Below are 27,906 nucleotides of genomic sequence, written 5' to 3' on the forward strand. Positions count from 1 at the left end.
AACGTTCACAATTCGAAGCTCGACCCACCGGGAACTCACCATCGACATGGCCCCCACACTTAGTGAGTCAATGCGGACCGCTCTCGCGTCGCGTGCCCGTAAGTCTTCACTGCGCACCCTCAGCGTTGTCCCGCCCGATTCCGTCGATTTCTCTTCCAATGACTTTCTGTCTCTCTCTGTGTCAGCCGCACTTCACGGCTCTTTTGTCGAGAACCTCCGCACTGGCCCATTGCGCCTCGGCTCTGGTGGCTCCCGGCTTTTGGATGGCAACAGCGAATATGCTACTGCCCTCGAAGCTACCATTGCCTCCTTCCACAACGCTGAGGTAGGCTGTCTGTTTAACTCGGGCTTTGACGCCAATGCCGGCTTCTTTGCTTGTGTCCCGCAGCCGGGCGACGTCATCGTGTATGATGCGGCCATCCACGCGAGTGTGCACGAGGGCATGCGGCAGTCACGCGCTGGAGTGCGAGCGCCGTTTGAGCACAACGACGTTGGTGATCTAGAACGTGTCCTGCAGAAAGCTGTGGCGGAGGATGCGCAAGTAAAACGCGGTGAGAGGAATGTTTTTGTTGCCGTGGAGAGTTTGTACAGCATGGATGGCGATGTCGCGCCGCTGAAGGAGATTGTGGAGGTGGTAGAACGTGTGCTACCTGCGGGAAATGGGAAGATAATTGTTGATGAAGCGCATTCAACCGGTGTGTATGGAGCGATGGGGCGGGGAGTCGTATGCGGTCTTGGGCTGGAAAAGAAGATGTTTGCCAGGCTTCATACCTTTGGTAAAGCATTGGCCTGTAATGGGGGTAGGATTCATATTTCGAAATACTTTGGCCTTTTTATCATGTGAACAACTTTGCTGATATTCTCATCTCCGCAGCCATCATTCTTTGCTCGCCGCTCACAAAGGAGTATCTCATCAACTACGCTCGTCCGCTCATCTACACGACATTCATGTCGTATCCTTCCCTGGTCGCTATCCGCACCGTGTACGATTTGATGATGAGCGGCGGAACTGCTGCAGCTGCTGCACACTTATGGAAACTCGTCGTCCACCTCCACACCCGTCTGCTCGCATTACCGCACTGTCCCACGAATCCCATCCTACGAATCCCAAAGCAGTGTCCACAATCGCCAATCTTTGCGCTCCTGACACCCCAGCCTCGCAGTCTGGCGCGAACGTGCCAGGAGGCTGGGTACGTCGTCCGAGCCATAGTGGCGCCGACAGTACCGTTGGGGATGGAGCGAGTGCGAGTTTGTCTGCATGCGGGAAATTCATTGGCAGAGGTGGAAGCTTTAGTCGGCATCATAAGGAAGTGGGTTCAAACGGGCGGAAGCAGGTCCGTCAAGCACAAGGCAAAAATATGAATGGCAGGTTCTGACATTCATTATGTGTATGGTGGGCGAATAATAGCCAAACAGGCATTATATGAATGAATGTGTTACATTCCATTGGCCACTCTTTGTGCCAGGCGACGACTTGTCTACCCTTTGTGTTAGTCATTCTCTGAGTATTTCGCCCTATGTCTAATGTACAACTGCCCCTATGACGAGGCGTAACCAGTACGCATGAAGCCGTATGTCGTTGGTCAACTCGGGATGAAAGCTGGTGCCTAGGACATTCCCCTGTCGTACGGCTACAATATCTCCCATTCCTGGAGCCGTCTCCGGCAACACGGCGAGAACTTGAACTTCTGGTCCGCTACTTGACAACAAGGCCTTGACCACTGGAGCGCGGATGAACACGGCTGGAAATGGTCGGACTTCCATGTCAGTCTTGGTTGCAGTCTCAGTCTGAAGCAGTGGTATGTCTACGTCAGCAACAAAGCTCTGTTTCTGTCGTCCAAAATGATTGCGATGCACAAGTATATCCAAACCACCAATCAGCTCCTGTCCTCCTATTTTTGTGCCAGTGGTTTCTTGAGACAGCAAGACCAATCCAGCACAGGTACCCCAAGTGGGCTTTTTCTGAACTCTGTTGCTGTTAGAGACGATCGATACCGTTGGGTTTCTTTCCAAACAGGAACGCCTGCACGCACCGGACAAAGTTGCGAAGTGGCTCCAGCAGACCCGACCGCGACGCAATAAGTGCCATTGTGGTACTTTCACCGCCCGGGATGACAAGAGCATTGCATCTGGCAAGTTCTTTGGGCGTGCGGATCGCCATGATGCTGACCACTGTTGTCGTAACGCCCGTTTCGACGAGTTGTGCTGCTGTTTTCTCCAGCATCGAGACATGCTCGACGAAGCCACCCTGCAGGGCTAAGACACCCACTGTGATGGCCATATCTGCGTTGAATGTGCCTTCCAGTGTCAAACCACTTTCGAGGCGATTTTGAGGAATTAATTGCAAAATTCCATGGTACATCCACAGCGTTCAACAGTTCGGGTACTCACCACGAAGTGGTCATTAAATGACTCATATTCACGTCCGACAACCGGTCGCTCGTTTTAGCAACCTGACGCATTAGGCAAGTGGTCTGAAGTCCTACAGCCGACCAGACCAACCAGAGCCAACCGGAGCAAACCAGGGTGAGCCACTGCGGACAGCTTGGTCAACTGCGCAAGACTGTCCAATCGCAGCGCAGAGATGAGCAGAGTTTGCTGCCAAATCGGCATTAGTTCGGCAAGAATCGGAGGGCGGGAAAATGTGTGTTAAAACGGGCGAGAGGGCTTCGAAAAGTTTCAAATCAACTCAAAAACTATCGTAAACATCATCGTCCCAAGACATCGCGAGCATCAATTTCAGCCTCACCAGCCTTGTCCTCAGTTTCCAGCCCGACAGAGACAATCCACTGCCCACACTCCAAGATAAACAGGCATTGTCGACTCACGCAGCCAATCCCAGCGCACAGAACAGCCCCAGACATGGCATCGACCAATGAGAGCGCTGCTTTGAGCAGTTCCGGCAACGCTCCCGGCAAAATAGCGCCAAATGCAGCAACCATCACTGCAACGGCAACCACCTCTGCCACGAGCCCGTTTATGGTCAAGGCGGGCCTTGCCCAGATGCTCAAGGGTGGTGTTATTAGTAAGGACGCACCGTCGTGAAGCTCAGTTGTTGTCGTTCCCCATCTCACTAACTTTTACCCCACAGTGGACGTCACCAATGCTGAGCAGGCGCGCATCGCCGAGGAGGCTGGCGCCTGTGCCGTTATGGCTCTTGAGCGTGTGCCTGCTGACATCCGTGCGACTGGTGGCGTTGCGCGCATGAGTGACCCTGCCATCATCAAGGCCATCCAGGCGGCGGTGACAATCCCGGTCATGGCCAAGGCCCGCATCGGGCACTTTGTGGAGTGCCAGATTCTCGAAGCACTGGCCGTCGACTACATTGACGAGAGCGAGGTGCTAACACCCGCCGACGACGCCTTCCACGTTGAAAAGGACGAGTTCTCAGTTCCTTTTGTGTGTGGCTGCCGCAACCTGGGCGAGGCCCTGCGTCGCGTCGCCGAGGGCGCGGCCATGCTGCGAACCAAGGGCGAAGCCGGCACGGGTGACGTTGTCGAAGCTGTCAAGCACGTGCGTGCCGTGCGTGCCGATATTTGCGCGGCCCAGTCTGTCCTGAAACAGTCTGGCGAGAGCGGTATCCGCGCCCTGGCCCGCGAACTGGGCTGTGACGCAACTCTGCTGCGCCAGACCGCCGAGCTTGGCCGGCTACCAGTGGTTAACTTTGCCGCAGGCGGCATTGCAACGCCAGCGGACGCTGCACTCATGATGCAGCTTGGCTGCGATGGAGTCTTTGTCGGCAGCGGCATCTTCAAATCCGGCGACGCGGCCCAGCGCGCCAAAGCCATTGTGCGGGCCACAACCCACTACAGTGACGCACAGGTGCTTGCCGAGTGCAGTGAGGGGCTTGGCGAGGCCATGGTCGGCATCAGCGTTCGAAGTCTAAAGACAGAAGACAAGCTGGCCGGTCGCGGTTGGTAGCTAGCTGAGTAAAACGCCCAGTGGTGTGCCAAGTATAATGGCGTCTGTGTTCTATGTCGCAACCAGGTTAAGCATGAGCAAGGATATGAATATAGATAGTGACTTTTCGCTGACATGCAGTATTATTTCGTGGCCGAGGAGAATTGTCTACTAGGTGGACGTTAACGTCTACAAATACACTTCGTAAGCACAGGTTGTGTTTAAACAAGGGTCATATATTAAACCATGCAGATTAACCATTCCAGCTCCAAGCGCGGAGTAACGCGTACCTTACAACAGACGAAACACTAAACTAACAATAGTGACGAACAGACGTATGCCGTCGTGCATATAAAACCGAGACAGTATGACGTGTAAAATGATGAAGAAACTACTCTTTGCAGAGTGCGACACGAGTCGGCTCACAAAATCTTCACTTCGAAACCAAGCTCCCGCTCAATGTCGGCGAGGAGATGGGCCATCGGTGTGATGTATGTGAAATCCATTCCCGTCACTGCTCGTTCGCTTCTAGCAGTCCCGCCAGTAATCATACCAGCGACCCGGCCCTGTAGATCGAAGACAGCCGCACCCGAATCACCCTCCGAAGAAAAGACGTTCTCGAGAGGCCACCTAGCATCGAACCGCATTGCGCTGATATGGACAACCAACCATTCGAATGACTCAACCATCTCAGTGCCGACAGATTGCCGGCACACCGACCTCATGTCGAGTGCGACACCGACTGTCAATCCCGTTTTGACTCCCCGCTTCAAGACAACGAAGTACGAATCATCATCTCTGGTTGCGACCAACGCATGCTGTTTTGGGCGACCCCGGATCTTATCCAGTGTGACAGTGCCCGACAAGCGCATCAGTTCATTTGTTGGCATTATGAAGCGGTCAGGACCGTCGAGGTATTCGTTGATAGAACCAAGGATACTTCCTGGTCGGTCGGCCTTGAGGTCAACATAATTTTGAAAGTCAAAATTATCGGGGAATTTGGCCCTATCCAGCGCAATAAGAGCCCAATCTCGAGTGTAGCGTGGCTCGCCAGGGTGGTCGTTCACTGCCACATCAGGCGCCCGGTGGACGTGGCCAACGACGGCGGCATTGTCAGAGGCACGGAATGACGTGAGCTTCTCTCGCAACTTGGTGGCGCGCTCGAGGACTTGGCGATCCACTATGTTCTGAGCGTCTGGTGGTCCTCGGTGGCCATTGACCAAAAGCCAAGCATTGGTGATAACACTATTGATGTTCTGCAAGGCACTGTTCAGCTCTGTGCGGGAGGGCATCACAATTTTGGCCCGGTTGTACTTGGTGGTATCGTCCTCTTCAGGATAAACCACGTGGTGGCAGGTGAGTGCCCACACAGGATTGGCAGTTTCGCTAGAGCCAGAAACTGGTCCCAAGTAGAGTCCTAGTGTGCCTTCCATATGCTGCGCATTCTGCGGCGAAATGCCAGTTCCCACCGTCGTCGAGATCGCTCTTTCGCTGACGCATTCTTCTGTCGAATAACGTCTGCGGATTTGATCAACCGAAGGCAACGTGTATCTTGCGTCTGCTTCGACCGCTCTCATGTTGTCACTGATTCGGAGCTCGCACTCTACGTCGAAAAGCTGTTCGCTGTCGAGAACGCTGCGTACAAGGCTCAAGCAGTGGGAAATGACAGGCCATGTCGCTCTGACGGCTTCGGCATTTGCGACGCCGACCCAAAGGACAACTGGACGCTCGTTCGCCGGCATTATTGTTCGACCAACCCGAACGGGTACCATGGACGAATATGGTAGTTCATTAAAGGCGTCTGAGAGAAGATCTCGGAAGGAATCGTTATCCCAATGTTCGCGAATAGGATGTGCACCAACAGGTCCGCAGGACATGCTGGTATCCTCCTTCCCGTAGTTCCAAGCACCGCGCCGAGGAGCCGCCATCGCGTTATCCCAGGGCAAAGACAGAGAGGAAGTCCGGCCTAGGAGGATTGGCTGCGAAGGCAACCATTGGTAGAACATGGCTGCCTCGTCTTTTGACGGCTCCTGAAAGTGGGGGGGGCGCGCTGCAGGTGGTTCGGTCTTGGTCACCTCTCGACTGTCAATGCTGGACGCTTGCGTCTCGTCGGACTTGTTTTTTCCCCGGCGAGATTCGGTAGGGCTCTCCGAACCTTCCGTGTCGTCGATTGGGCTTGTCACATCCGCCGTCTCGATCGAAACATCTTCAGCACGGAGGGAGTCCATTGCGTTGGGCGCGGTAACTGCGTCATCTGGGGCAATAGGCCGTTGTGCGCGGTGAGGATGGGAACTCATGGCATGGGATAGATTAAAAAAGCTTCTCGGAAAATCAGGAAGTGATAGAGTAGATAGGTGACAATCCTGAGGATGATGTCGAGGAAAGAGAAGATCGAGGATGATCGAAATGGATGATGGAAGTTACATATTTAGAAACGCAAAAGACTGCGACAGGAGAAAAGGCGATTATTTGGTACTCGTTCAGGATGGAGAGAGAGTTTTTGACAAAAACAAACACGGACAAAGACAATGAAATGTTAGCCACACGCTTCAATATGCCACTTCGCAGTGCGAAGAACTCAAAATAAATGGCTTGTACGGCGTACGTCACAGTTTGGTCGCGACAAAAATGGCCCAAATGTGCCAGTTAAAGAAAAGCGGGGCATTTAAAGTTCCATCACCAACCACTTAAAGCACTTCACTACGACGTATGGAGTAATACCGCCCCGGGAATCCGACTACCACCAACGGGCAGTATATCATCTTGATGACCTTGATCGGTAATAAAGTTCATTATAAAGTATCGTAGCCAACTTCCACAGTCACGCAACTATACCTTGGGAAGTCTCTCTCGGACTGGACAGGAAGACGGTGAATGGCCGTGTTATGAGCCAACGGGCATTACTTCGCATATTAACGTACTAGCATCATGGACTTACGTCTTGGGCTTGTTACGGCTTATTACTTCACGGCCAAACATATTCAGCAAACGAACCAAAATCACAATAACGCCGGGTGGCTGAAAGGTATACAACAGAATGCACAACACCAAAACAACAAAAACATTGCAATCTATGCCTCGAAACCCATAACCTGAAACGCCCTTGGAATGCCAAAAGAGTGCCAATCATCACCGGCGAAGCCCAACACAAAGAGGGCCAGCACTTCATACGCAGCTCACACAAACAGCCCGACCCATGCTTTCTTTGCTGTGACATCCGACTGGCAGTTCTCTACGGCGCAGAGAATTGTCTTGCCCTCCGCAACGAAGACCACAGGCGGCACCCCCGTCTTTGTGGTAGCGCCGCTTCCACCACCTCCACCTGTGGCAATTGGCGAGCCAGCGTCCTTTTTCAAGCAATTCCGCCGGTTCTCGTAACAAGATTTGCAAAACACGTGACCGCACGCTGTGGCGGCCCAGAAATTGTGCTCTTCGCGGTCCTTGCGACTGCGTGTCTTCTTTTTTGGCGGTTCGCTAGCATGGCGACCCATCTCGTTGGGATCATAGGCCAGTTCAACGTCGCATCCGGCACAGACGGCCACCATGTCCTCGCCCGTGCTGCGAGTGTAGCCTTCGGGGGCAGTGGTAGGAGCGGGATACGCTGTTCGACGAGTACCACCGTAAGGGACGTCACGGTGACTATGGCTATTGCCATGACCGTGACCGCGACCGCGCGTATTGAATAGGCCACCGTTCATTTGGTAGTTGAGGTCGGGCAGATCGAACAACGGGTTGGTGCCCATGATTTCTTCAAACAAGGCGCGCTCGTTGCTTATGCCCATCCCAATCCCCATCCCCATCCCGATTCCGTGCAAATCAGGGACGCCGATGCCACGAACCGCCTCTGCCCTCACGGGCCGGTTATGCATCCTTGCGTGCGTCCGGCTCTGGCCCTGCTGGCGACCACTCCTACTGCTGCGGCTCACATTTCCTGCCACCACGCCGCCGCCGCCGCCGCCGCCAAAGGCAATGTTCGCAAAATGAGCCATACCACTGATGCTGAAACCTCCAAGACTGCTGCCAAAGCTGCCGAAAAGTGAGCCAGTTCCTCCACTGTTGTTGTTGTCGTTGTTTCTGCTGTTGTTACTGTTGCTGCCGTTGCTTCGATTGCTTCCGTCGCCTGCATTGTAAGACCCTTCACCGGCAAATGGCATGTTGGCGTAATCTTGCATAGATAGATGCAATGATTCTAAAAGGCCGTGCCCGGATTCGCGGTATTGTTGCTGTGCCTGTCGAAACCGTTGACGCTGCTGCGACATATGCTGCGCATGAAGGTGCCGATGCGCGCCGGCATCAGCAGCGGCTGAGGGGGGATCGTCGTCGGCGACATCGGTCAAGTCGATAACGTGGGGCGACTGCGTTTGCGAGGATCGTGAAGAAGATTCGGCCGCTCGCGCTGACGATCGAAGTGCCGTTCGCGATGCCGTCTGCATTGCAGACCGTGCCGCCGACTGGGCGGCCGATCGAGCCACCATTCGAGAGGGAGGGGAGAAATGTTGCGCGTGCTGCAAAACAGGGCTGTCCGGTTCTTCGGTCAGGTCGATAATGTCACGCTCTGGCCGTTGCGGTGGCCGCGCCATGGCAGCTGACGATGCGACGCGGCAATAAGAGGGCCAAATAGCAGTGTGAGAATCGACTGATGTGTAGTGATTTTGTGTAGAGGACTAAAGTCGTCGCTGCCGTCACTTGCGTAACATCGGCATGTTGGTGCGTGGTTATGTTTGCGTTGGTGCTGATGTTGATGTTTGAGGGACGTTCAGTAGTACTGTTCACAAATTCACGATTACGGTTATCCTCTGTTGAGTTATTGCATTAGCAGCACAACAAAAACACGCGCTGACTGCACAGGCGGCCAAGCGGCTACCATGTTGCCTACTAGGGATTCCGGCGCTAGTATGAGGGGCAAACTTCGGTTTCCGGCGCTTGGTCAGCCTGGCGAGCGTCTACAGCCCTAAACCCCGAGGGGCGATACGCTGGACAGCGAACGAATATTTGTAAAATCCGTCACCAAGTCACGCGACGAACATAAAAAGAACCAGATGATATGACAAGAATAATGCGCTTTAAAGTCGACGATAGATACCAGTACAAAATAACACGCATGAGGAAAAAGAAAACCCAAAGCGATAATAATTACGACATAAAAGACGACACATGAGCGAAAAATTGTACAAATATGATCAGACACTTGGCCCGGCCAGCAACTCCAACTCGTCGTCCTACTCCTTCTTCCCTACCACAGACACAACGCCGTCTGCATTCACCGACAGCAGCTGCTTTGCGTGCGCGCCCCACTGTACGGCTACAGAAGGCGTCGCACTCGACAGCGTCTGCGACCACTTCTTGGAGCCCTTGGCGTAGTGCTGCACCGTGAGCCCCGCCGGGCCGGCCGTGGCCAAGAACTGACCCGAGTAGTCCCAGGCCAGCGCGGCGACGGGGCTACCAATGTCCAGCACCTTGGCCGTGACAGCGTCGCCCTCCTTTCTCAAATCAAAAATAGTGACAGTAGTCTGGCCCTTAGCGGTGGCAGCAATCCAGTAGCCGTTCTCCGAGAACGCCAGCGCCTGCACAGGTGCCCCCAGCACAAATGATGTGGCCAGCTCGCCCGTCTTGGTCATGTAGACCTGCACCTCACCCGTGGTAGACGTGCCGGCAGCCAGCAGGTGGCCATCGGGTTGAAAAGCACAGGCAGTCAGCGACGCGGTGCTGTGGGCGCGGCTGACGCGGGTGGCGGTATCCAGATCGTAGAGGGAAATGGTCTTATCGACACCAACAGATGCCAGAATGCGTCCCGATGGGTGGACGGCCAAGCCAGTGACGGCGCCGGCATGTGCTTTAACTGAAGCTTTCTCGGAACCCGCCTCGTAGATCTTGATAGCGCCCTTTGCCGTGCCCAGGACGATGCGCGTGCTGCCTGTCCACAAGGCCGTCGTCAATGGCTCGCCGACCTCAATCATACGCTCGAGCTTCTGTGATACCACAGCAAAGATGCCCACACTGCCCTCCAGCCCGGCAATCGCAGCATATTCGCTGTCGGTGGCCTCGATTGTCAAGGCCGTGGCGCGGACCACGGGCAAGTCCTCGGACGCAATTGGGGCAAAGGCAGCAATGTCCTCGTTGGACGCCCAGTCCGCCGGTATGCCTCTCTTCTTCCGTGACTTGGACAGCGTCTTGTGCGTTTCATCCACGGCCGCGGCCAGTACCTCGGGCAGCTCCTCGTTGTCGACTGCCATCGAGTCGTCGTCGCCATCAGTCGCGCTGGCAGCAGCAACAGTCACGCGCGACAAGGAGTCTCGCGCGTCGTCGCGCTCTTTGGTTAGGCGCGCGATCACGCGAATTGCCGCATCGTGCTGATACAGGGCCGTCGCCAGCTCCGTGCGTGTTTGGGAGAGCTGCTCCTGCAACGTGTATGTCTCGAGGGCTAGGGCGTCCCACTCGTTTTGGAACGTCGCAAGCAGTGCCGGGATGGATGTCAGGGTGGGTGGTCGCGGACGCACAGTGCGGCCGGCCTTGAGGGGTAGCAGATCCTCGACATCGAGCTCCGTCTCCGTGCCTGGTTCGGTTCCATGTTCTTCAATGTACTTTTCAATCAGGCGCTTCTCGTAGACGGTGCCGGTCTTTTTCGAGACGACCGGCACCTCGGGCACCTCGCCGGAGATGGCGCACAGCATCGTGGGGAGAGGCGAAGGAGAATTTGTCGGCCTAATACAAAGTAATGGAGGGAGGTGAGGGAGCAGGAAAAGTCGGAAATGGTCGTTACTGACTAATGAGGTACGCTGTGCTAACGTCGTCAATGGGTGACAGATGGGTTGAATGCTGTAGATGACCTTCCGGCGAGCTTGTTGTGCCTGGGCCTGTTCGTCGCGTCGAAATATTTTATGCTAGGCACGGCTGGCCAATCAGATGCCGTGGTGATAAGATAGTGCCAGTTCACCTTGGTCAACTCGTACGAGTATGTCGTTGGTCATAGCACTGTAAGAATGGTCCGTAACAGCTAGGCCAACCGGCAAAATAGAGAGCCCTCTAACACCAAGGCTAGAAAACAGGTCTGAAAAATATTACCGTGGAATTCCAACAAGCACTGTTTTTCTGTAGTTTGCCGCGTGTTATCCAACCACCAAATGTCGTGCAGAACTTCCTCTTCTCCATTTCTTTGAATTCATCACATCTTGCTACCATTACTGCCGCTTTCCTGGGCCAAAACATTCGCGTGAGGCCCCTTTGGCACGCAAAATGGGCGCACCTGGCCCAACTAGCAAATCGGCGCCGTCCGTCTGATTCAGCGGCCACCGCCGTCCACAGCCATCTCCACAGCCATCTACGAGCCACTAAGCTCAGTATAAGAATTGGCGAAGGACGCAATGAGCCATGTCACCAACCACGCGCCATAATACTCCGATATTGTATCTTACAGCTCTAGACCTGATACCGTGATACCTAGCAGCTATACTTGCTCACGATGGCCTCTCTCAGTCTACCCCCTATTGCGACTCTCGCATCCCTGCCCGTTGAGGACATCGCCGCGGCCCTCGACCTGCTCTTTGAGCACAGCAAAGACCTCCATGCGCTGGCTGTTCCAGCCATTCGCTCTACGGCCTCGTCAGGCGGCCTCAACTCGTATGACGACGTCGCCGACACAGTCCGCACACAGCTTCTAGAGCTGCAGAACCAGGTAGCCACCTTTGTCGATCCAAACCCGACGCAGGCCGCACTGGCAGCCAAGTCTAAGCTGCTCAACATCCTGTGCGCTCACCCACGCCTCGGGGCCAAGAAGGTCGAAAGTACCCAGAGCGTGGCCGAACAGGCGCAGCTCAACAAGGCATCGGCCAATGAGGCGAGACTGCTAGCCGCGCTCAACGCCGAGTATGAGGCCGCTTTCCCAGGGCTCGTCTATGTGGTTTTTGTGAACAGCCGGTCACGAGACGAGATTATGGAGAACATGCGGGCACGCATTGACCGAGGTGTCTATGCTCTGGAGGAGGTCGAGGCCATAGAGGTAAGTGCCGGCAATGCCCGGTCATCGTTTGGGTTTTTTTTTGTTTTGTTTTGGGGGGAGGTCATTCTATCTCTTATCCTCTGCTCATAATGCCTTTTTTGACCACGAGACTGACGATATCAAATAACCAGGCCATGACCTGCATTGCCAAAGACCGTGCCAGCAAGTTGACCCACTGACCCACGGAGGTAAATGAGGTCGGGTGGCTTGAAGGTATGCATTTGGTCTATCACTCTGAGTTGACGAGTTCAATACGATGGACGTAAGGTTGTAAGTTTTCAACCGTGTTTTCCATGTTGAATGCTTTACAAGGTGATGGAGTCATCCTATAGCGCATCAACATAAAAACAGCCATTAAAGCAGTATGTTACTGCGCACACTACTGGCATCGAAGACTTTTGTATTGGTAGTTGCTAGGATGTCAAACGTACATCAGAGGTTCTTTCGATAAAAATCCCCTCTATTCCGTTACAGGTTGCAAGTCGTAAGATTACACACACAACCAAAAATATATCCATAAGATAACTATGCATTTTGGTTTACTTAAACCCGGTTGATTGGCAAAAAAAAAAAAAAAAAAAAAAAAAAAAAAATGAAAACCGCGAAAAATTCGTGATACTTTAAATTATACATAGACAATTCAAATAAAAAGCACTGAAACTTCCCCACTGCAATGCCTTTGAAAGGCCTTGTGCACGACGTAATTGTTTCCTGATGTCCATTATTTCAGAGGCTTTCTCCAAGTCTTTGACCACCGGGTCGACCCCACCACTGATTTTACTCAGCCCTGGCTATTTAGCGCGAAACGCCGATATCGACCTGCGCATAGGTCTGCTGAGGTCCGTTTACAAGCTACATGTCCAGTCACGTGATATTCAGCAAGAAAAATAAACGCTAGTCTTATCCAGGAAAGGACATCATTTTTGCAATTGGGATTTTCCTCGTTTTCCTCGGCCCACCGCCCGCCAAAAGGCCAACAAACAAGCAGGTGGCAGCTATGTTTCCGGGACGCCGTCAGCCCATATCACCAAAAGCCTCAAATTCGCGTTTTCGTCCTTTAATTTCTTTCTTCGCTGATTTCGTCTTCCACACCCACCTTCCGAAGCCGCCTTCGACGCACCCGCAAAGCAGTCAATTCGTATCGCCAATCGCGGAGCGAACGTTTGATAGAAATATTTCCCTCCCACCCTCTTCTCACAACCAGCCGACACCATGTTCATGCAGCGCGCTGCTCTGATTGCTGCCCGCCGGGCCGCCGTTGCACCTGTCGTCCGCCGCGCCTTCACGACGTCGTTTGTCCGCTGTACGTACCCGAGACGAAATTATGAAGCAGATGAGATATGTTTGCTATTGTGGATGCAACCGTGGGAGTACCCCAAGGAGGATGATGACAAGTCCTTGGCATGGCACATGAACAGGGAACGCGATAATTGTGAATCGATGCTGGAAAACACGACATGTTAACATATGATTGATTACTAGGCGAGGCCGCTCCTCCTACCAACACGACCCCCAAGATCAAGTTTCTTTCCGGTAAGACTTTCCCCATGATGAAACTGAAGTTCCTTCTCATCTAGCCATTGCTGGCAGCATAAGCTAATATGCCTCCTTTCTTCTCCAGATGTCAAGACCAGTGCAGACCTTCTCGGCCCGGGTGCCCAGCCTGGCACTGTCCCCACAGACCTCGAGCAGTCAACCGGTATCGAGCGTCTCGAGATTCTCGGCAAGATGGAGGACGTTGACGTGTTCGACATGCGGCCCTTGGATGCGTCGCGCAAGGGGACTGTTGAGAATCCCATCTTGGTTCGCTCCGCTGGTGAGGAGCAGTACGCCGGTTGCACGGGCTTCCCAGCTGACTCGCACAACGTCATCTGGGTCGGCCTTTCGCGTGAGCGCCCCGTCGACCGCTGCTCCGAGTGCGGCAATGTTTACAAGATGAACTACGTTGGTCCCCAAGACGACGGCCACGGCCACCACGATCACCACCACGGCTACGAGGAGCCCAAGACGTTTGCCGACTTTGTCAAGCCAGAGTACTGGTAAACGGTGCAACGATTCACTAGATCAACGGATCAACCGATCAGATAATAGCTGTAGGTCGGTTTATCATTGCCGTGACGGGCACGGGACGAGTAGAACAGGATGAAGTATACATGGACGGGCTCTAGATAATGAAACGAAATCGTGAATAAAAATTGTATACATGTCAAGATGTTTTGCTTGTCAACGGTTCGTTTCCTTTGCAAGACCATTTTATGTCCAAGTCTGTAGGCACATTTCGCATGGGGATGGCCTAGTCAACACTCTTCGGTCGTTCTGTGCATTCTGCTTATGCACAATGTGTCGTTTGCTAGGAAGTCTTTCAACCATTACGAACCGTGCAAGCTCTGCTAGCTGTGCCCATGACCCTTTCCTCGACATAACATGGTCCATGAGGAGGCCAAGAAGTTTAGCAACGCGACGCAAGAATGCCCCGGTTGAACGTCGGTGCTGGGTATGTGGCTGTTTGGCACCGTCCCGGCAGGCGTGTCGGTGGTTTCGCATCGAGGTTTGAGGTATTCGGACTCTCAAGAGATTTACCAATCGACCTATGCTCAACCCTCGTCTTCATCCTCGAAGCTCAGCTGGATCTTCCTTGCCTTTTTCTTCTTCTTGACATTATCTTTTTCGCTTCCCTGTGAGGTTGCCTTCTTTATGGCACCTCCGTCTTCAGACACCTTGGCGCGGGCCTTTCCATCATCGCTTTTGACATCGTTGTCACGAAAGCGCCGCTTCCGTTTCCGACGGTCGGTGCTGTTACTGTTGTCACTATCATTGTCGCTTTCGCCACCAATGACCCGTCCAAGCCTTTTCTTTTTTCCGGCACCAATACCAGCAACGCCATCCAGGGAAGTACTGGTCTTTTCATATCTCTTTGTCGTTCCCGCTTCGTCATATTTGTCCTTGTTGTCCATAGTCGCAGTACCGTCTGTGTCAACTGTCACACCTGCCATAACATTGCCATTGTCGTCTAATATGAGGGGCGCATCCTCTGCTTCTTCGCTAGCCGAGCGCTTCTTGGCAGCACGACGCTGAGTGGCAAGAATTGGGTCGGCTCGTTGACCGTTGCGATCGTCGTTATACTGGCCCTGCAGTTTGGCCAGAAATGCCGGCAGATTTTGCGAGTAGGAAAGACTGTTTGCGTTGAACTTTCCCATTTTGCTGTGTGTCGAGGAGCCGATGATCTGCCAACAAGTTGATAACGTGCGAGGCAGGGCTGTGAACAGATTTTGGCCGCGTTGATGTGAGAATACATGGCGGAGCCTGATTAGGTTTGTTTAGCCAATGAGGAGAGCTAGCCACCTGCTGACAATGTGGTGCAGCAATGATAGTCAAGTGCAAAAGCAGCGTCGGCAACACTTACTTACTTGATCTTCCACTTGTAGCGCTACCGTGGCGAACGTTATGCGAATGTTATGCAAATGTGACCCCGCCGTTGCCTTATTTTAATGTTCAACTGCCCAAAAGCTCCGGTTCTTCGTGTGTCTCTTTTGCCCAAAACCTAATTAACTTTTCAAAGCACCGCAGAAATTTACAACTCCGTTGGTCCGCTTTTAGTTCCTAACTCTGATAGACCTTTGCCAGGTTCCGATGATAGCATTCATTACGGCGACGGCTGCAGCCGCCATAGACAGTCTGCCAACCGCCGTTACTCGTCTTGCAGTTCTCTACGCTGGAGTCAAGGTTGCTCACGCGCTATACAAATTTGGCAGCTTCTGCGCCGTATACCTGCGGCCGTCCCAGTTGTACCGTTATGTTTACGACGATGCCAACGGTAACCCACCTTGGGCATTAGTGACAGGTGCCTCTGATGGCGTCGGCGTCGCTTTTGCGGATCAGCTTGCCGCCGCCGGGCTCAATGTTGTGCTGCACGGGCGCAACAAAGCAAAACTGGACGGTGTCCGCAAGCGACTCGCGGAGAAGCACCCGCAACGGCAGTTCCGTCTGTTTGTGGCCGATGCAACGCGCGTGTGCCACCCGGTGCTCACCGATGTCAACGGAGACATTGACGGAGACGTCAACGCCAGCTTATCTATTGATAACCTCGTCGAAGCCCACTTGGGCGACCTTCACCTGACTGTGCTCATCAACAACGCGGGCGGCGGTCTGCCTTCGCCAACGTACGGCTCGCTGGCCGAGACGTCGAGCACCCGCATTGTGGATAATATGAATCTCAACGGTGTGTTCCCACTGGTACTCACGGCGCGCTTTCTCGAGCTGCTTCAGCGACGCAGACAGCAACCAACGTCATCATCTTCAAACCCCGCTCTCATCATGAATATTGGCTCGTTAGCCGATATTGGCTTTCCCTTTGTCACACCCTACGCCGCGTCCAAGGTGCTAATAATGGCCGCCACGAGCATGGCCCGCCGCGAGCTGGAGGCCCTCGGCCAGGGTGGCATCCAGATGCTTGCTGTGCGCTTCGGCAGCGTCACGGGTGTCAGCCACACCAAGAGTGCACCGAGCCTCTTGGTGCCGGACACGGATACTATGGCGCGCGCCTCCCTCGCTCGGACAGGCAGCCACCGTGACGTTGTTATTGGTCATCTGCCACAGGCGTTACAGAACTTGGCACTTGTCCCACTTCCAGCGTATATGCTAGAACAAATTTTTAAAGGCGTTATGATGGCACGGCGCACTAAGGAGATGAAGGAGATGTCGGAACAGAAGAAATCGGAATAGGTTTAAAGCCGTTGCTTATCGCTATCCAGAGCCGTAACGTCGTTAATACAAACTTGACTGCCGGACAAGTAAATGGCGGCAACACATCTGCAGTATCGTGGGTTTCAAGCCACCCAACGTACAAAGACAGGATCCAGTATTTCGTATGGACAGCACCTCTTCGCTGCATACGCAAAGCATATTGTGGTCACGTGTCTTCTGCCTCCTTTTTGCTCCTCCCTTCCATCGAAGTTTGGCCTTGTTCATTTACAGGAGGCTTCAGCAGCTCTTAAGAGTTTGATCATAGGCCAGAATCAGTTTGTCTTACGCTGTGCAAGCTCACTGTTCTAGGTCAGTTCCCTTGTATCCTGTCGAGCAAATACTGACCGTTGAAAATGCCAGCCCACCAATTCGGACCAATTAGGGTGTCCTATTTCATTCTCGACCAGGGGAGTTAAAAGTGGGACTTGCCTGCAAACTTTCATTACGTGGTGAGGCACCCTAGCGTGGAATGAAAGGGAGGCGGAAGAATTAGTGACTTAATTTTGTATTAAATTTAATTCTGGTTCCTGCTTCGAAATCTGGCACTGGCTCGATTGCTCCTCATACGAAATTTGCCCCTTAGCGAATTCTGTCCTGAAGAGTGGCCCGAGGCCAGACATCATGTCAATTGGAGATTTTGTCTTTTCTGGTCTGGATTCGAGGGTCTTCTGGATTCTTTTGTTCTCCCTTCTTTGACATGAGCGTTGAGCTTCCCATAGACGACAACCAGCGCCAGTAAACATCGTGCCGCCCTGGACGAGTTACTGCTGTCCGTTGCCCCTTCCTTTCCACGCTCCTTCTCCGTGCAGCGCGCAGTGGTGCAGTGGGAGATAGACCTTGCCTGCCCGCATAGCTGCATTTTCCCCTAATCTCGTCAGTTTCTCGGCTTCGACAAGTTTTCCTCCCTCCCATCTCTTTCCTTTCCTCCGTTCTCGTTTCCAACCGCACCAACCGCCTCTGTGTTGACAGGAACACACTCACTTTTGTCGACGGTAACCTGTCCGCCATTCGAATCGACTGCGGTCTTCCAGAAGCGCCTCCGCCGCATCGACGGCGCTTGTCTGCCACTAGATCTTGATCTTGGCGATCGTGTTTTCTCGCTCGCGCAACAAATTGTCTTTCGTTCATTTCTCTTTCCCTTCCCCGCCACTCGCTCGGATTCGACGTTACTAAACAACACGTACGCGTGCTACCATTCGGCTTGATGGTTGCGCTGGCTTCGTTTTGATGCTATCTGCTTTGCTTCTTCAGATTCTCTTGTACTTTTGTTCATCGACGTTGACTTTGTGATCCATCGCGGTCCATTTCGTGCAGCCTTTCCCATCCATCCCTATTGATAGTTGGACTCAGGACTCACGGCGACCGTCCTCTGGTCTTCCACATGTTGGTGTCGGCTGCCCATTGAGTGTTTTCTTAAGCCTTTGACGTTTTGACACTTTCACCCATACCTCTCCCATCGGACAAACTCGACACACGTCCCTCGAAAGTCCTCCCCGTGTCGCTCTACGCAGCCGCGACTATGGATATCGTCCGGCGGGTGTCCCGGTACATCCCGGCGACCCGGACGCCGCAACTACCGTCCGCGGACAACAGCAAGAATCGCAACAAATCGCGTTCGGCAAAACTGTGGTCACGCCTCGAGTTCTTCCGCCGCCCGTTGCGGTTAAGAGGCAACTCAAGCATATCGGTGCCTCTGGGTGTCGTCATCCTCTTTCCCTGCATTGTCGTCATTCTCATCCTGGTGCTTTTTGTCAAGCACCCAAACTCGCCCGGCCGGATATTAATGCCAGCCGGTGCTCCGCCTTCCATTCGGTATGTCTACTACATGCCCTCTTGTTTTTTTTTTCAATCATCCTAACAAGCTTGTAGCAAAATCAGCGAAAAACACGACAAGGTTTTTGTCAGCGGCTGCCTCGAGCCCGATACCAGTCAACCCCGCGCGAATGCGGCCTTTGTCGTCCTCGCCCGCAACAAGGAGCTAGACGGTGTGATCCAGTCCATGAAGTCTATCGAGCGCCACTTCAATCGCTGGTACCACTACCCGTACGTCTTCTTGAATGATGGCGACTTCAACCAGACCTTCAAGGACACCGTCCGCAACTACACCACGTCCTCTATTGAGTTTGGCAAGGTTGGCGCCGACATGTGGGGCTTCCCTGACTGGATCGATCCCAAAATTGCCAAAGAGGGCATTGCCAAGCAGGGTGATGCTGCCGTCATGTATGGCGGTCTCGAGAGCTACCACGCCATGTGTCGGTTCTACTCGGGGTATGTTCCACTCTCTACACTTGTTCATGATATGTCCTGTCACAGAAACGTTGTATTAACCCGGCCCACAGCTTCTTCTACAAGCACCCCTTGCTGGCGAAATACGAGTGGTACTGGCGGTTGGAGCCGGAAATCAAGTACTTCTGCGACATAACCTACGACCCCTTCCTGCACATGATCGAGGCCAACAAAACGTACGGATTTACCATTGCCGTCAAGGAGCTACGTGAAACCGTCCCCAACATGTTCCGTTACGCGTCAGCCTACAAGCGTATGAACAACCTGACCTCTAAGGGCCTGTGGGAAATGTTTGTTGAGCCACAGCCCGAGAAGGAAGAAGCTCTTGCTGAAGACGACCCCAAGTACAAGGGGCCGTTGCCTGACGAGGTTCTCCGCGCTGAGAAGGCCCGCAAGAGCCAGCAGGAAATCGACCCGGAAAACATGGAAGGCGAAAAGTACAACATGTGTCACTTTTGGTCCAACTTTGAGATTGCACGGCTCGATTTTTTCCGCAGCAAGGAGTATGAAGACTTCTTTGAGATGATGGATCGCAGCGGCGGTTTCTGGATGGAGCGGTGGGGTGACGCGCCCATCCACTCACTGGCAGCCGGTGCGTTGCTGGGGCCCAGCGATATACACTACTTCCGCGACTTTGGCTACCGCCATACGACAATCCAGCACTGCCCTGCCAATGCACCGGCACGACAGTTGCCGCGTACGCCGTACCTGGAGAAGACCACGTTGGACGAACGAAAGCGGATAGAAGAGGACAAGTACTGGGACCAGTTTGACGAGCCCAAGGTGAATGGCGTGGGCTGCCGCTGCCGCTGCGACACAGACATTGTCGATGTGGAGGGCAAGGAAGGCAGTTGTCTGGCCGAGTGGGTCGATATTGCCGGCGGATGGGCGAGTCCTTAGATGTCGCGTGATTCACCCCTCCATGCAGACACGTACCCTTTCTTTACCCCCTTCTTCCCCTCTCATGAGACAAGTACAAGGAAATAATCATAATGATGGCGTTTTATATCTCACCCCATCCCTGTTTGCAAAAGCCAAAATAACATACCTTTCAGATTTGTCTTGCCTAGCAAAGGGGCCTCAATGCAGTTTTGCCTCGCACGTCCCTCGAGCCAGTCAGTCTTGATATCCTTTCGTCTTCTCGTCTCGTTCGTTAAATCCACTCCCTTGTACATGACCCCGTCCTGTCTATCCTATAACTATTTTAAGTGTTTTCCGCATCGGATTCTTTTTCATTTGTTATATGTTACCTTTGTTTTTGAATGGGCTGTCTCTAGAGGAATTGTACGTGGATTTGTCTTGCTTGGTTGTTTTAATTTTACATTGTCACCCAATTTACCATCGACGAAAATTTTATTTATATTACTTTATTTCATTGTAACAAGCTTTTCCTGATTCATAAAGAATTGCCCGAATACCAACGCATTCCATACAAATAGAAGCAGACAGCGATTGTGCATGCGTACTTTTGTCTGGGATGTCTTTAATTCAGTCTTAAACTTCCATTTGATTGTCCACAACAGGAATCATCTCATATTCCTTCGTCCTTTGTCCCATTGCCCCTTCCCCCGGTCCTTTTCCCTTTCATGCCCGTTCCTTTTGAAGGCAGTGTTTCCTTCCATCTAACGCTGCTCCATTCTGCACACGTTCTGATTTATTATCACATTGCAATCATGATGGCCACCGATGCTGGCAACATTTACCAGTCCGAGAGGCTGTTGCTGGGAGCCAGGTCGGTGACGGCACCGTGGCTCGCATCGCTAACCAAACGGGCGTACTTGGCCAACACGCCACGGGCAGGGATTAGTGGCTTAGGCGTCCACTGAGCACGGCGGGCGCGCAGGGTCTTAAGGACAGCCTCGGGGTCTTCGTCCTCCTCGTTGTTGTCGTCGGTGTTGCCGACCGAGGCGAGCGAGCCGCGCTCCTCGCGGACGTCGACGGTGGCGACGACGTCGATGCGGTTCCTGACGGCATCAATGCGCACCAGGTCGCCGTTGCGGACCAGGCCAATAGGGCCACCAGTGGCGGCTTCGGGGACGACGTGGCCAACAATGAAGCCGTGGGAGGCGCCACTGTAGCGGCCATCGGTGACGAGAGCAACATTGGTTAGTCCGGCACCAATGATGGCGGCACTGGCGCTGAGCTGCTCAGGCATACCGGGCCCGCCGCGGGGGCCCTCGTAACGGACAATGACGACCAGGTTACCCATGTCGGCGCGAATGCGGCCCTGGGCTAGTGCAATGTTCAGTTCGTGCTCTTTGTCAAAGACGCGAGCTGTGCCGGTAAAGCGCAGGCCCTCCTTGCCAGTGATCTTGGCGACAGCGCCACCAGGAGCAAGGTTGCCGCGCAGAATACGGATATGACCGGTGGACTTGATAGGGTCGGATAGCGGGCGAATGATAGTCTGGCCTGGGTCGAGCGAAGGCCAGGCGGCGCAGTTCTCGGCCAAGGTCTTGCCTGTCACGGTGAGGATGGAACCATCGACGATGCCAGCGGCAATGAGAAGTTTGAGCACGGAGGGTGTGCCGCCTATCTTGTACAAATCCTCCATGTAGTACTTTCCGGAGGGGGCAAGATCAGCAATGAAGGGCACGCGGTTGGAAGAGCGGTCAATGTCGTCAATGGTCAGGGCAACGTCGGCGGCACTGGCCATCGCCAGGAAGTGCAGGACGCCGTTGGTGCTGCCGCCGAGGGCCATGGTGATGGACAGGGCATTCTCAAAAGAGGCACGGGTCAGCAGGTCGCGTGGGCGGATGTCACGCTCCATGACGACCTTGATGGCGCCGGCGACGTTTTCGCACTCGCGGGCCTTCTCAGGTGACACGGCCGGGAAGGATGAGCTGCCCGGCAGGCACAGGCCCATGGCCTCGATGGCCGTGGCCATGGTGTTGGCCGTATACATACCACCGCAGGCGCCGACGCCTGGACAGGCGTGGCGTTCAATGTCCTCGAGGACATCAGAGGGCGTAGGATCCACCGAGACGGCTTTGCCGTTGGCAGACGGATGCTTGACCTTGCAGCCCGGGGCGGCGTGCAGCCGGCCATAGTTGTAGGCGCCGGCAGCCTCATAGCAGGTGCTAATGTTGATTTCTTTGTCAAGCAAGGACGAGTGGCCCTTGAGGATGGTGCCGCCGTAGATCATGATGAAGGGGCGGTTATGGCGGGCTGCGGAGATGATGACGCCTGGCATGTTCTTGTCGCAGCCAGGGATACTGACGTTGGCGTCGTGATGCTGGGCCGAAGTGACGGTCTCAATGCTGTCGGCAATGATCTCACGGGTCAGCAGAGAGAAACGCATGCCCTCGCCGCCCATGGTGATGCCGTCAGAGACGCCGACGGTGTTGTACTGCCAGGCGAGCATGCCCTGCTTCTCGACACCTTTTTTGACGATCTTGCCGAGTTCGAGGAGGTGGGTGCTAGATTGTCAGTAAGTGATAAAAGAAGAAGATGACGACGATGTTGACGTGTCAAAACTCAACTGTTGACTCACTTGCAAGGGTTGCCTTCCCACCAGACAGTCGCGATACCAACATGCGGTGCATTCTTCATCATGTCGCGGTTTGGCACGCCGGCGGCATAGAGCATGGCCTGGGCGCCCGGGTGGTCATGGCCACGGGTCAGATTCTGAGACCAGCGGTTAAGGGCGCCACCGGGAGCAAGGGCATTGAAGTGAGTGTAATCGCCAGGTTTGGGGAAGCGGCTGGTCGTCGAGTCGGCAGGTGTGTCGACAAGCTTGTCGGCTGAAGAGCCGTTGCCGTTGTTGGCTGCCATTGTGAGCAGCAGATTGTTGATCGTGACGGCGATAATTTTCAGTGTAGATGTGAAAATTTGAAGAAGATAAGAGGTATGGAGATGAGCGGGAGGAAGAGAAAATAAAAGAAAATAGAGTAAAGAGGGAGAGAGAGAGACGAGAGAAAACAAGGGGGGGAAAGGAAGAGAGTTAAAAGGTCTGTGGAGGGGACAAGGAGATGAATAAGAAGGGTGAATAGTTTGCTGCTCTGCACAAAAATTGCGTTATGGCAGTAGTGCTGGGCCGTCTGGCTGAAGTCAGATTCTTCTCGGATTGTTGTCAGATTGTTCTCAGATTCGTGTCGAGTTGACGTCAAGCCGGCCCTATACCAATATTCTGTGATGTGATGTGAATCGGAATGTGAATCGGGGCGTGGGTCGGCACAGCTGCCCAAGACAACGGGACGTGGTACTGTCCGAGCGAATGCAGTGCAGGCCGATGCAGGCCGTGGTCGTATTGAGTACTGATGGCGTCCTCTTCGACTATTGTTCGATTCTTGGACGAGGCCTCTAAAACGGTCAGAAATCCCGACCGGCAGTGGCCTGCAGGGAAGTGGGTTGTATTGTGTGGTATTGGCCTTGGGAGTACCGAAAGCAAAGAGTTATTGTATTTCGGGCGCCGGATGCAAACCAACCATGTTCTTGACCTCGCCGTCTGGTTGGATGATACCGTTAAGGGCCTCAAGAGGTGTTTTCTTTTATTTCGGTATGGTATCTCTTGCTTATCGAGTTCGTGTCTTTTGTGTGCCTTTCCCTCCAATTGTTTTCTTAATAATACGTTCCGCCCCTTTCCTTCCTTTGTATCGGGTCAGTCTCCACCTGGCTACGTCGTTTGCTGCAGGTCGGAAAAAGGATTTGGTGGAAAGGCACTAAAGAACCAAAGCGAGAAAAGGAAAGATGGTGAAGAAGAACGAAAACGAAAAACAAAACAAAAAGAAACACCAGAGATGTGGTAAGGAGTGCCAATCACAAGTAGTAGCGGAGAATAATAGACAGAGGAGGAGAAGAGAAAACGAGGAGCAAAGGAAGCCCGAAAATGAGGAGTGAGTAGGCAAAGCCACAGAACAACTCCTCATCCGGGCATCACGGAGAGCGAATCGGAAGCTCGAGAAAGTCGGTGACGGCGGCAGGGTGTGGGAATAGCAGGCTCACAACGGTCGCAGGCGGGGACAAGACGGCGACAAGGAGATCGCTGCCAGGTAAACTTTCTTCCTTTTCACTTCTCTTCTTATTTTTTTTGGTCCAGATTTCAGTCTCCAGACCAGCCCACGCTTGCCTCATTCAGTATCGGAACCATGCGGCCCTGTGGAAGGAGCCCGAGCCATGAGCCATGGCAGCTAGGCCAGGGAGGTGAGCTAGGGCCAGTAACTAGTCGCTGCTTGGAAATGGTGATTTTGGCGACAGCTGCCAAGTATCTATGATGCGGTGAGGGGTCCGAGAGAGGGATGTAGGAAGGAGAAGAAAAAAGGCGGAAGAGAAGGGGGACTAGGCCGAGAACTTAGCAGGCGGAGAAGTAAAAGAAGCGGAGGCAAGTGCGAGGCGCGAGTCACAGGGACACAAGCAAACCAGGAAGGGCCGGACGGCATACGAAAGAACGACTGGCCGAGGGTCGGCGCAATGGATTTACTGCTGGCTCGCATTTCCAGTGGAGCAGTACCGACGCTGGTCAGTGCTCGGGCCGACGCACCAGCAAAGACCACGCAGGAGCAAAGAAAAGCCGGCATAGAGTGACTGCGTGTTGTCAACGTCGAGATGAGGCTATGAAAAGCGACAAGCAGGGGCAGATTGTAAACAAGGCTGAGAGTTGCTGGTTCCCAATTGGACAACTATGTCTGCCTGCATTCCGTACCCTGCTGCTTTTGGTGCCTGGATTGGGAAGGCAAAAACGGCATCCCACGCCCAGAAAGAAATCCATCCCACGCCGCCTCCACGCGTCCCCACGCAAGAAGCAAACAAACTCCCTTGCGCATTCTGCTCCCACTCTGTTCTGCCTCCCACTCAATCTCCAACGCGGTCTCCACGCAAGTCATCCCGCACTGACTACTAAGTGGTATATGGTGCCTGGTCTGGGGTAAGGCTGCGTGGAGGCTGGCAATCGATCTCTTCGACGTCATACAACTTATAACGGGCACATCACAACATTGCGGACAGATACAGAATACGACGTGCATCGTTGAATACACGATCTAGGTAAGAAATTGCTGGATTTTTAATCTACCAAGGTCATCATCTTCTCCATCATCGTCACCATCATCGCAACCACACCGGTACCGTCGCATCAAAACCACCGTCGCCGTCGCTTGAGATAATGTTACAAGGCGCCGACCGCCAAAGAGGAGAAACGGGAAGAAACAAATGGTGGAGTATGCAGACATGCGGAGAGAGTTAAAGCGCAACGTGAAGGGAATAAAGACGAAGAAAGGCGGCAATGGGGCAAGTTGCTCGCCAGAGGAGTCGCGCGCAGTCATGGAATCTTCAGGTCATCACTCGTGCTCCAGCAAAGACAAAACAAAAAAGAGAAAATGGAAAGGGACAAAAGAGAAGAGAAATGAAAAGATAAAAAAAACGTTTAGGGGGGCGGGGGGTTGTTGCAATCGAAAAAGCGAAGAAGAAGAAAACGAAAAAGAGAAGAAGAGAAAAAGAGAAGAAGAGAAGAAGAGAAGAAGAGAAGAAGAGAAGAAGAGACGAGGAGACGAGGAGACGAACAGACGAAGAAAATAGACTAAAGCAAATCAAGCTCACTGGCGAAACAAAACAAAGAAACATCAAGCAACATGCTGACCGCAAACGCCAGATCCTAGAAAGCAGACCTTGGGAAACAGACATCGTAGAGACCTACGACCACTCTCAATACACACCAAGCACAATAAACCGTTACGCCACCGGCGGCACAATTACGCGCTCCTCCTCGAGTCGTCGCACCATCTCGCGCTCCTTGGGACTGCGCGGGTTGGCATCGATGCCCAGGATCGACGAGATGCGTGTCTTGTCCGCAGCAGCCTGTGCGCCCTTGGCGCCGTAAAACGCCTCGCGCTCATCAGGTGACGTGTCGGGCGTCAGCGGTGTACCGTTGGTCGCCGTGGCAGCCGTGACTGTGGAACCAGCCGAAGACGACGTCGACAAACTCGGAAGACCGCCGCCACCGGTACGCCACGCCTGCTCCAGCACGAGTGGGTTGGATCCGCGGCCGTACTCGCCCGCAATCGTCGACCAGAACGACGTCCGATGGCCCGCGTACACGGCGTGCAGTCGGGCCATGTCGACCGGGTGGTGGGGCCCCGTCGACGACAGTGGCAGCGGCGGCAGTCCGCTGCAGTCGAGGCGCAGGTTGGGCATCCCTTCTCTGCTGTCCTTCGAGTTGGCGCCGGGCCGGGGCGTGGTGGCACTGGTCGGTGTGCGGGTCGAGAACGTGGCTGCCGGCAAAAGAGGTGCGCTGTGCGGCGGCGCTGTCGAAGCATCGCCCATGTACGAACCGTTGCGGCTCGAAGACGACGTCGACCCAGCACCCGTCGCCAGAGCCAGGTTCATAGACACAGGCTTAGGCAGGATCGTGGGCAGCCGGGGCGACGACGTGTTGTGGGTGCTGCTGCTGTTGCTGATATTGTTGTGGGTATTGCTAATGTCGGTGTTGATGCTCGGCAGGTGGATGCAATGGCCATGGCTGTGGTTGTGGCCGTGGCCGTGGGGCATGCCGTGAGAATTGTGGTGGCTGTGTATGCCATGGTGATGCGCGTGGCCAAGACCGTTGTTATGGCCATGGCCGTGGCCAAAACTGCCGGAGCTTCCCGGCGGCGACGGAGTGGGCGAGCTCTGTCCATGGCCATGGCCGCCGTGTTCGTGTATCGGCGAGGGCATGGACGCCGCCAGGATCGGCGAGTGGCCACCCGTCGATGATCCCGACGAGACACTCGTCGTGCGCTTGCGACGGTTGCTGCCGTGGCTCAGCTGATGGTAATGGAGCCGGCACGCGAGCTCCGTTTTCTTGAGATGTGCCGCAATGTGCTTGTATGGCATCTTCTGAAGACGTGTCTGGAGTAGATAGACTTCCTGTGGGTCGTTAGCAGAGGCTGGTTTAAAATCAATGGACTCAATCAAATGGTACAATATAAAAAACGCACTTCATCATCACTCCAGGCCCGGCCACCTCCAGTCGACGCCGGCTTGCGGTTCTTGGAGATGCCGTACTCATGTCGGTCCATTGCATCAGACGTCGGCGTGTACGTGGCCGGCGAGGCCATTTGCAGAGTCGGAGACATCCTGGTGATAATAGCGGTGATATTTATGAGATATTTGTCTTGGTGTGAAGCAAATCGACCAAGTAACAATATCAAGGAGGCGAGGTGAAAAGCGACAAAAAAAATATTGAGAGATGAGACGAAACGCGGGAGCAAGAAGTGGCGAGAAGAAATGCAGAGAGTCGAGATAGTCCAGATATGGGTTAAGCGAGCCGGTCACTGATCGAGGCAGGTGAATCTCGGCGGGTGGATGAGTACGGTCGTACGAAAGAAACGAAAAGGTTCGCGTTTAGACGATGTAAAATATCCCGAGAAATGGAACAGTCGAGAAGTCGAGAAGTCGAGAAGTAATAACCAGGTCACACACACAAAAATGGGGAGGAGAAAATGCTGTAAAATGAAAGGAAGTGTTTCTTGTGTCTTTTCAAAAGAGTGGAAGGCAGCCAAACCAGTTGGACGGTGAGAAGGGAATGTCAAAAGTTTAAAAAAAAAAAAAATAAACGAGGGTGAGTGACATGAAAAAAGGCCAGCTGCTGTTGTTAAAAAGGAGGGTTAGAAGAAGTGAAGTGAAAGAAGAAAGAACGTCAGAACACACGCAAGAGCGCCGTGATCAAAAAAGAACAAAAGGAAGAAATACTCTCTTAATCCTCAAGGGAAAGAGGGAAGAGAAAAAAAGAAAGGAAAGAGGAAGGGAGAAAAGAGGAACAACAGGAAGGCAACGTGCTGGGGGGGCTCAAGTAATAAACCAAACAAAGAGGACGACCGTCTTCGATCCACTGAAGCTCACAAGGAGAGTACACCAAGGTATGCAAGACCAGGCCAGGCCAGGCCAAACCAGCAGGAACAGGAACGAGAACAAAGAAACAGGCCAGGGTCACAGTAAGGCAGGGGGTGGCCGGCAGAGCAATGCGCAAAATGAAAGGAGAATAAAACAATAATGTAGGTTGAGGAATAAAA

General features: G+C 53.6%; 13 protein-coding genes across 13 annotated transcripts; 6 read left to right on the forward strand and 7 right to left on the reverse strand.

Moving 5' to 3' along the window:
- Nucleotides 1–46: 46 nt before the first annotated feature.
- Nucleotides 47–1,362, forward strand: SPSK_03390 (8-amino-7-oxononanoate synthase; the record flags this gene model as incomplete). The annotated part of the gene is made up of 2 exons (XM_016730228.1): nt 47–695; nt 875–1,362. The coding sequence occupies 2 exons, from the start codon at nt 47–49 to the stop codon at nt 1,360–1,362; spliced, it is 1,137 nt and encodes a 378-aa protein (XP_016584559.1).
- Nucleotides 1,363–1,978: 616 nt separating this feature from the next.
- Nucleotides 1,979–2,281, reverse strand: SPSK_03768 (uncharacterized protein; the record flags this gene model as incomplete). The annotated part of the gene is made up of 1 exon (XM_016730602.1): nt 1,979–2,281. One exon carries the CDS (start codon nt 2,279–2,281, stop codon nt 1,979–1,981), a length of 303 nt encoding a protein of 100 aa, XP_016584560.1.
- A 581-nt stretch (nt 2,282–2,862) lies between these two features.
- Nucleotides 2,863–3,921, forward strand: SPSK_03480 (pyridoxine biosynthesis protein; the record flags this gene model as incomplete). The annotated part of the gene is made up of 2 exons (XM_016730318.1): nt 2,863–3,025; nt 3,092–3,921. 2 exons carry the CDS (start codon nt 2,863–2,865, stop codon nt 3,919–3,921), a joined length of 993 nt encoding a protein of 330 aa, XP_016584561.1.
- Nucleotides 3,922–4,322: 401 nt separating this feature from the next.
- SPSK_03203 (uncharacterized protein) lies at nt 4,323–6,197 on the reverse strand (the record flags this gene model as incomplete). Its single annotated transcript, XM_016730044.1, has 1 exon — nt 4,323–6,197. One exon carries the CDS (start codon nt 6,195–6,197, stop codon nt 4,323–4,325), a length of 1,875 nt encoding a protein of 624 aa, XP_016584562.1.
- An 879-nt stretch (nt 6,198–7,076) lies between these two features.
- Nucleotides 7,077–8,480, reverse strand: SPSK_03359 (uncharacterized protein; the record flags this gene model as incomplete). Its single annotated transcript, XM_016730197.1, has 1 exon — nt 7,077–8,480. The coding sequence occupies one exon, from the start codon at nt 8,478–8,480 to the stop codon at nt 7,077–7,079; it is 1,404 nt and encodes a 467-aa protein (XP_016584563.1).
- Nucleotides 8,481–9,119: 639 nt separating this feature from the next.
- On the reverse strand, nt 9,120–10,571 carry SPSK_03335 (pre-mRNA-processing factor 19; the record flags this gene model as incomplete). The annotated part of the gene is made up of 1 exon (XM_016730173.1): nt 9,120–10,571. The coding sequence occupies one exon, from the start codon at nt 10,569–10,571 to the stop codon at nt 9,120–9,122; it is 1,452 nt and encodes a 483-aa protein (XP_016584564.1).
- Nucleotides 10,572–11,359: 788 nt separating this feature from the next.
- On the forward strand, nt 11,360–12,075 carry SPSK_03614 (uncharacterized protein; the record flags this gene model as incomplete). The annotated part of the gene is made up of 2 exons (XM_016730451.1): nt 11,360–11,896; nt 12,028–12,075. The coding sequence occupies 2 exons, from the start codon at nt 11,360–11,362 to the stop codon at nt 12,073–12,075; spliced, it is 585 nt and encodes a 194-aa protein (XP_016584565.1).
- A 1,033-nt stretch (nt 12,076–13,108) lies between these two features.
- SPSK_03566 (cytochrome c oxidase subunit 5b) lies at nt 13,109–13,939 on the forward strand (the record flags this gene model as incomplete). The annotated part of the gene is made up of 3 exons (XM_016730404.1): nt 13,109–13,328; nt 13,379–13,429; nt 13,518–13,939. 3 exons carry the CDS (start codon nt 13,109–13,111, stop codon nt 13,937–13,939), a joined length of 693 nt encoding a protein of 230 aa, XP_016584566.1.
- Nucleotides 13,940–14,490: 551 nt separating this feature from the next.
- SPSK_03647 (uncharacterized protein) lies at nt 14,491–15,093 on the reverse strand (the record flags this gene model as incomplete). The annotated part of the gene is made up of 1 exon (XM_016730482.1): nt 14,491–15,093. The coding sequence occupies one exon, from the start codon at nt 15,091–15,093 to the stop codon at nt 14,491–14,493; it is 603 nt and encodes a 200-aa protein (XP_016584567.1).
- Nucleotides 15,094–15,526: 433 nt separating this feature from the next.
- SPSK_03465 (short chain dehydrogenase/reductase) lies at nt 15,527–16,618 on the forward strand (the record flags this gene model as incomplete). The annotated part of the gene is made up of 1 exon (XM_016730303.1): nt 15,527–16,618. The coding sequence occupies one exon, from the start codon at nt 15,527–15,529 to the stop codon at nt 16,616–16,618; it is 1,092 nt and encodes a 363-aa protein (XP_016584568.1).
- A 1,540-nt stretch (nt 16,619–18,158) lies between these two features.
- On the forward strand, nt 18,159–19,825 carry SPSK_03259 (mannosyltransferase; the record flags this gene model as incomplete). Its single annotated transcript, XM_016730099.1, has 3 exons — nt 18,159–18,451; nt 18,509–18,907; nt 18,979–19,825. The coding sequence occupies 3 exons, from the start codon at nt 18,159–18,161 to the stop codon at nt 19,823–19,825; spliced, it is 1,539 nt and encodes a 512-aa protein (XP_016584569.1).
- Nucleotides 19,826–20,624: 799 nt separating this feature from the next.
- On the reverse strand, nt 20,625–22,696 carry SPSK_03151 (dihydroxy-acid dehydratase; the record flags this gene model as incomplete). The annotated part of the gene is made up of 2 exons (XM_016729992.1): nt 20,625–22,341; nt 22,416–22,696. The coding sequence occupies 2 exons, from the start codon at nt 22,694–22,696 to the stop codon at nt 20,625–20,627; spliced, it is 1,998 nt and encodes a 665-aa protein (XP_016584570.1).
- A 2,892-nt stretch (nt 22,697–25,588) lies between these two features.
- Nucleotides 25,589–26,970, reverse strand: SPSK_03369 (uncharacterized protein; the record flags this gene model as incomplete). Its single annotated transcript, XM_016730207.1, has 2 exons — nt 25,589–26,761; nt 26,833–26,970. 2 exons carry the CDS (start codon nt 26,968–26,970, stop codon nt 25,589–25,591), a joined length of 1,311 nt encoding a protein of 436 aa, XP_016584571.1.
- Nucleotides 26,971–27,906: the final 936 nt, after the last annotated feature.

Source organism: Sporothrix schenckii (genome assembly GCF_000961545.1).
Source record: "Sporothrix schenckii 1099-18 chromosome Unknown Cont47, whole genome shotgun sequence".
Lineage (NCBI taxonomy): Eukaryota > Fungi > Ascomycota > Sordariomycetes > Ophiostomatales > Ophiostomataceae > Sporothrix > Sporothrix schenckii.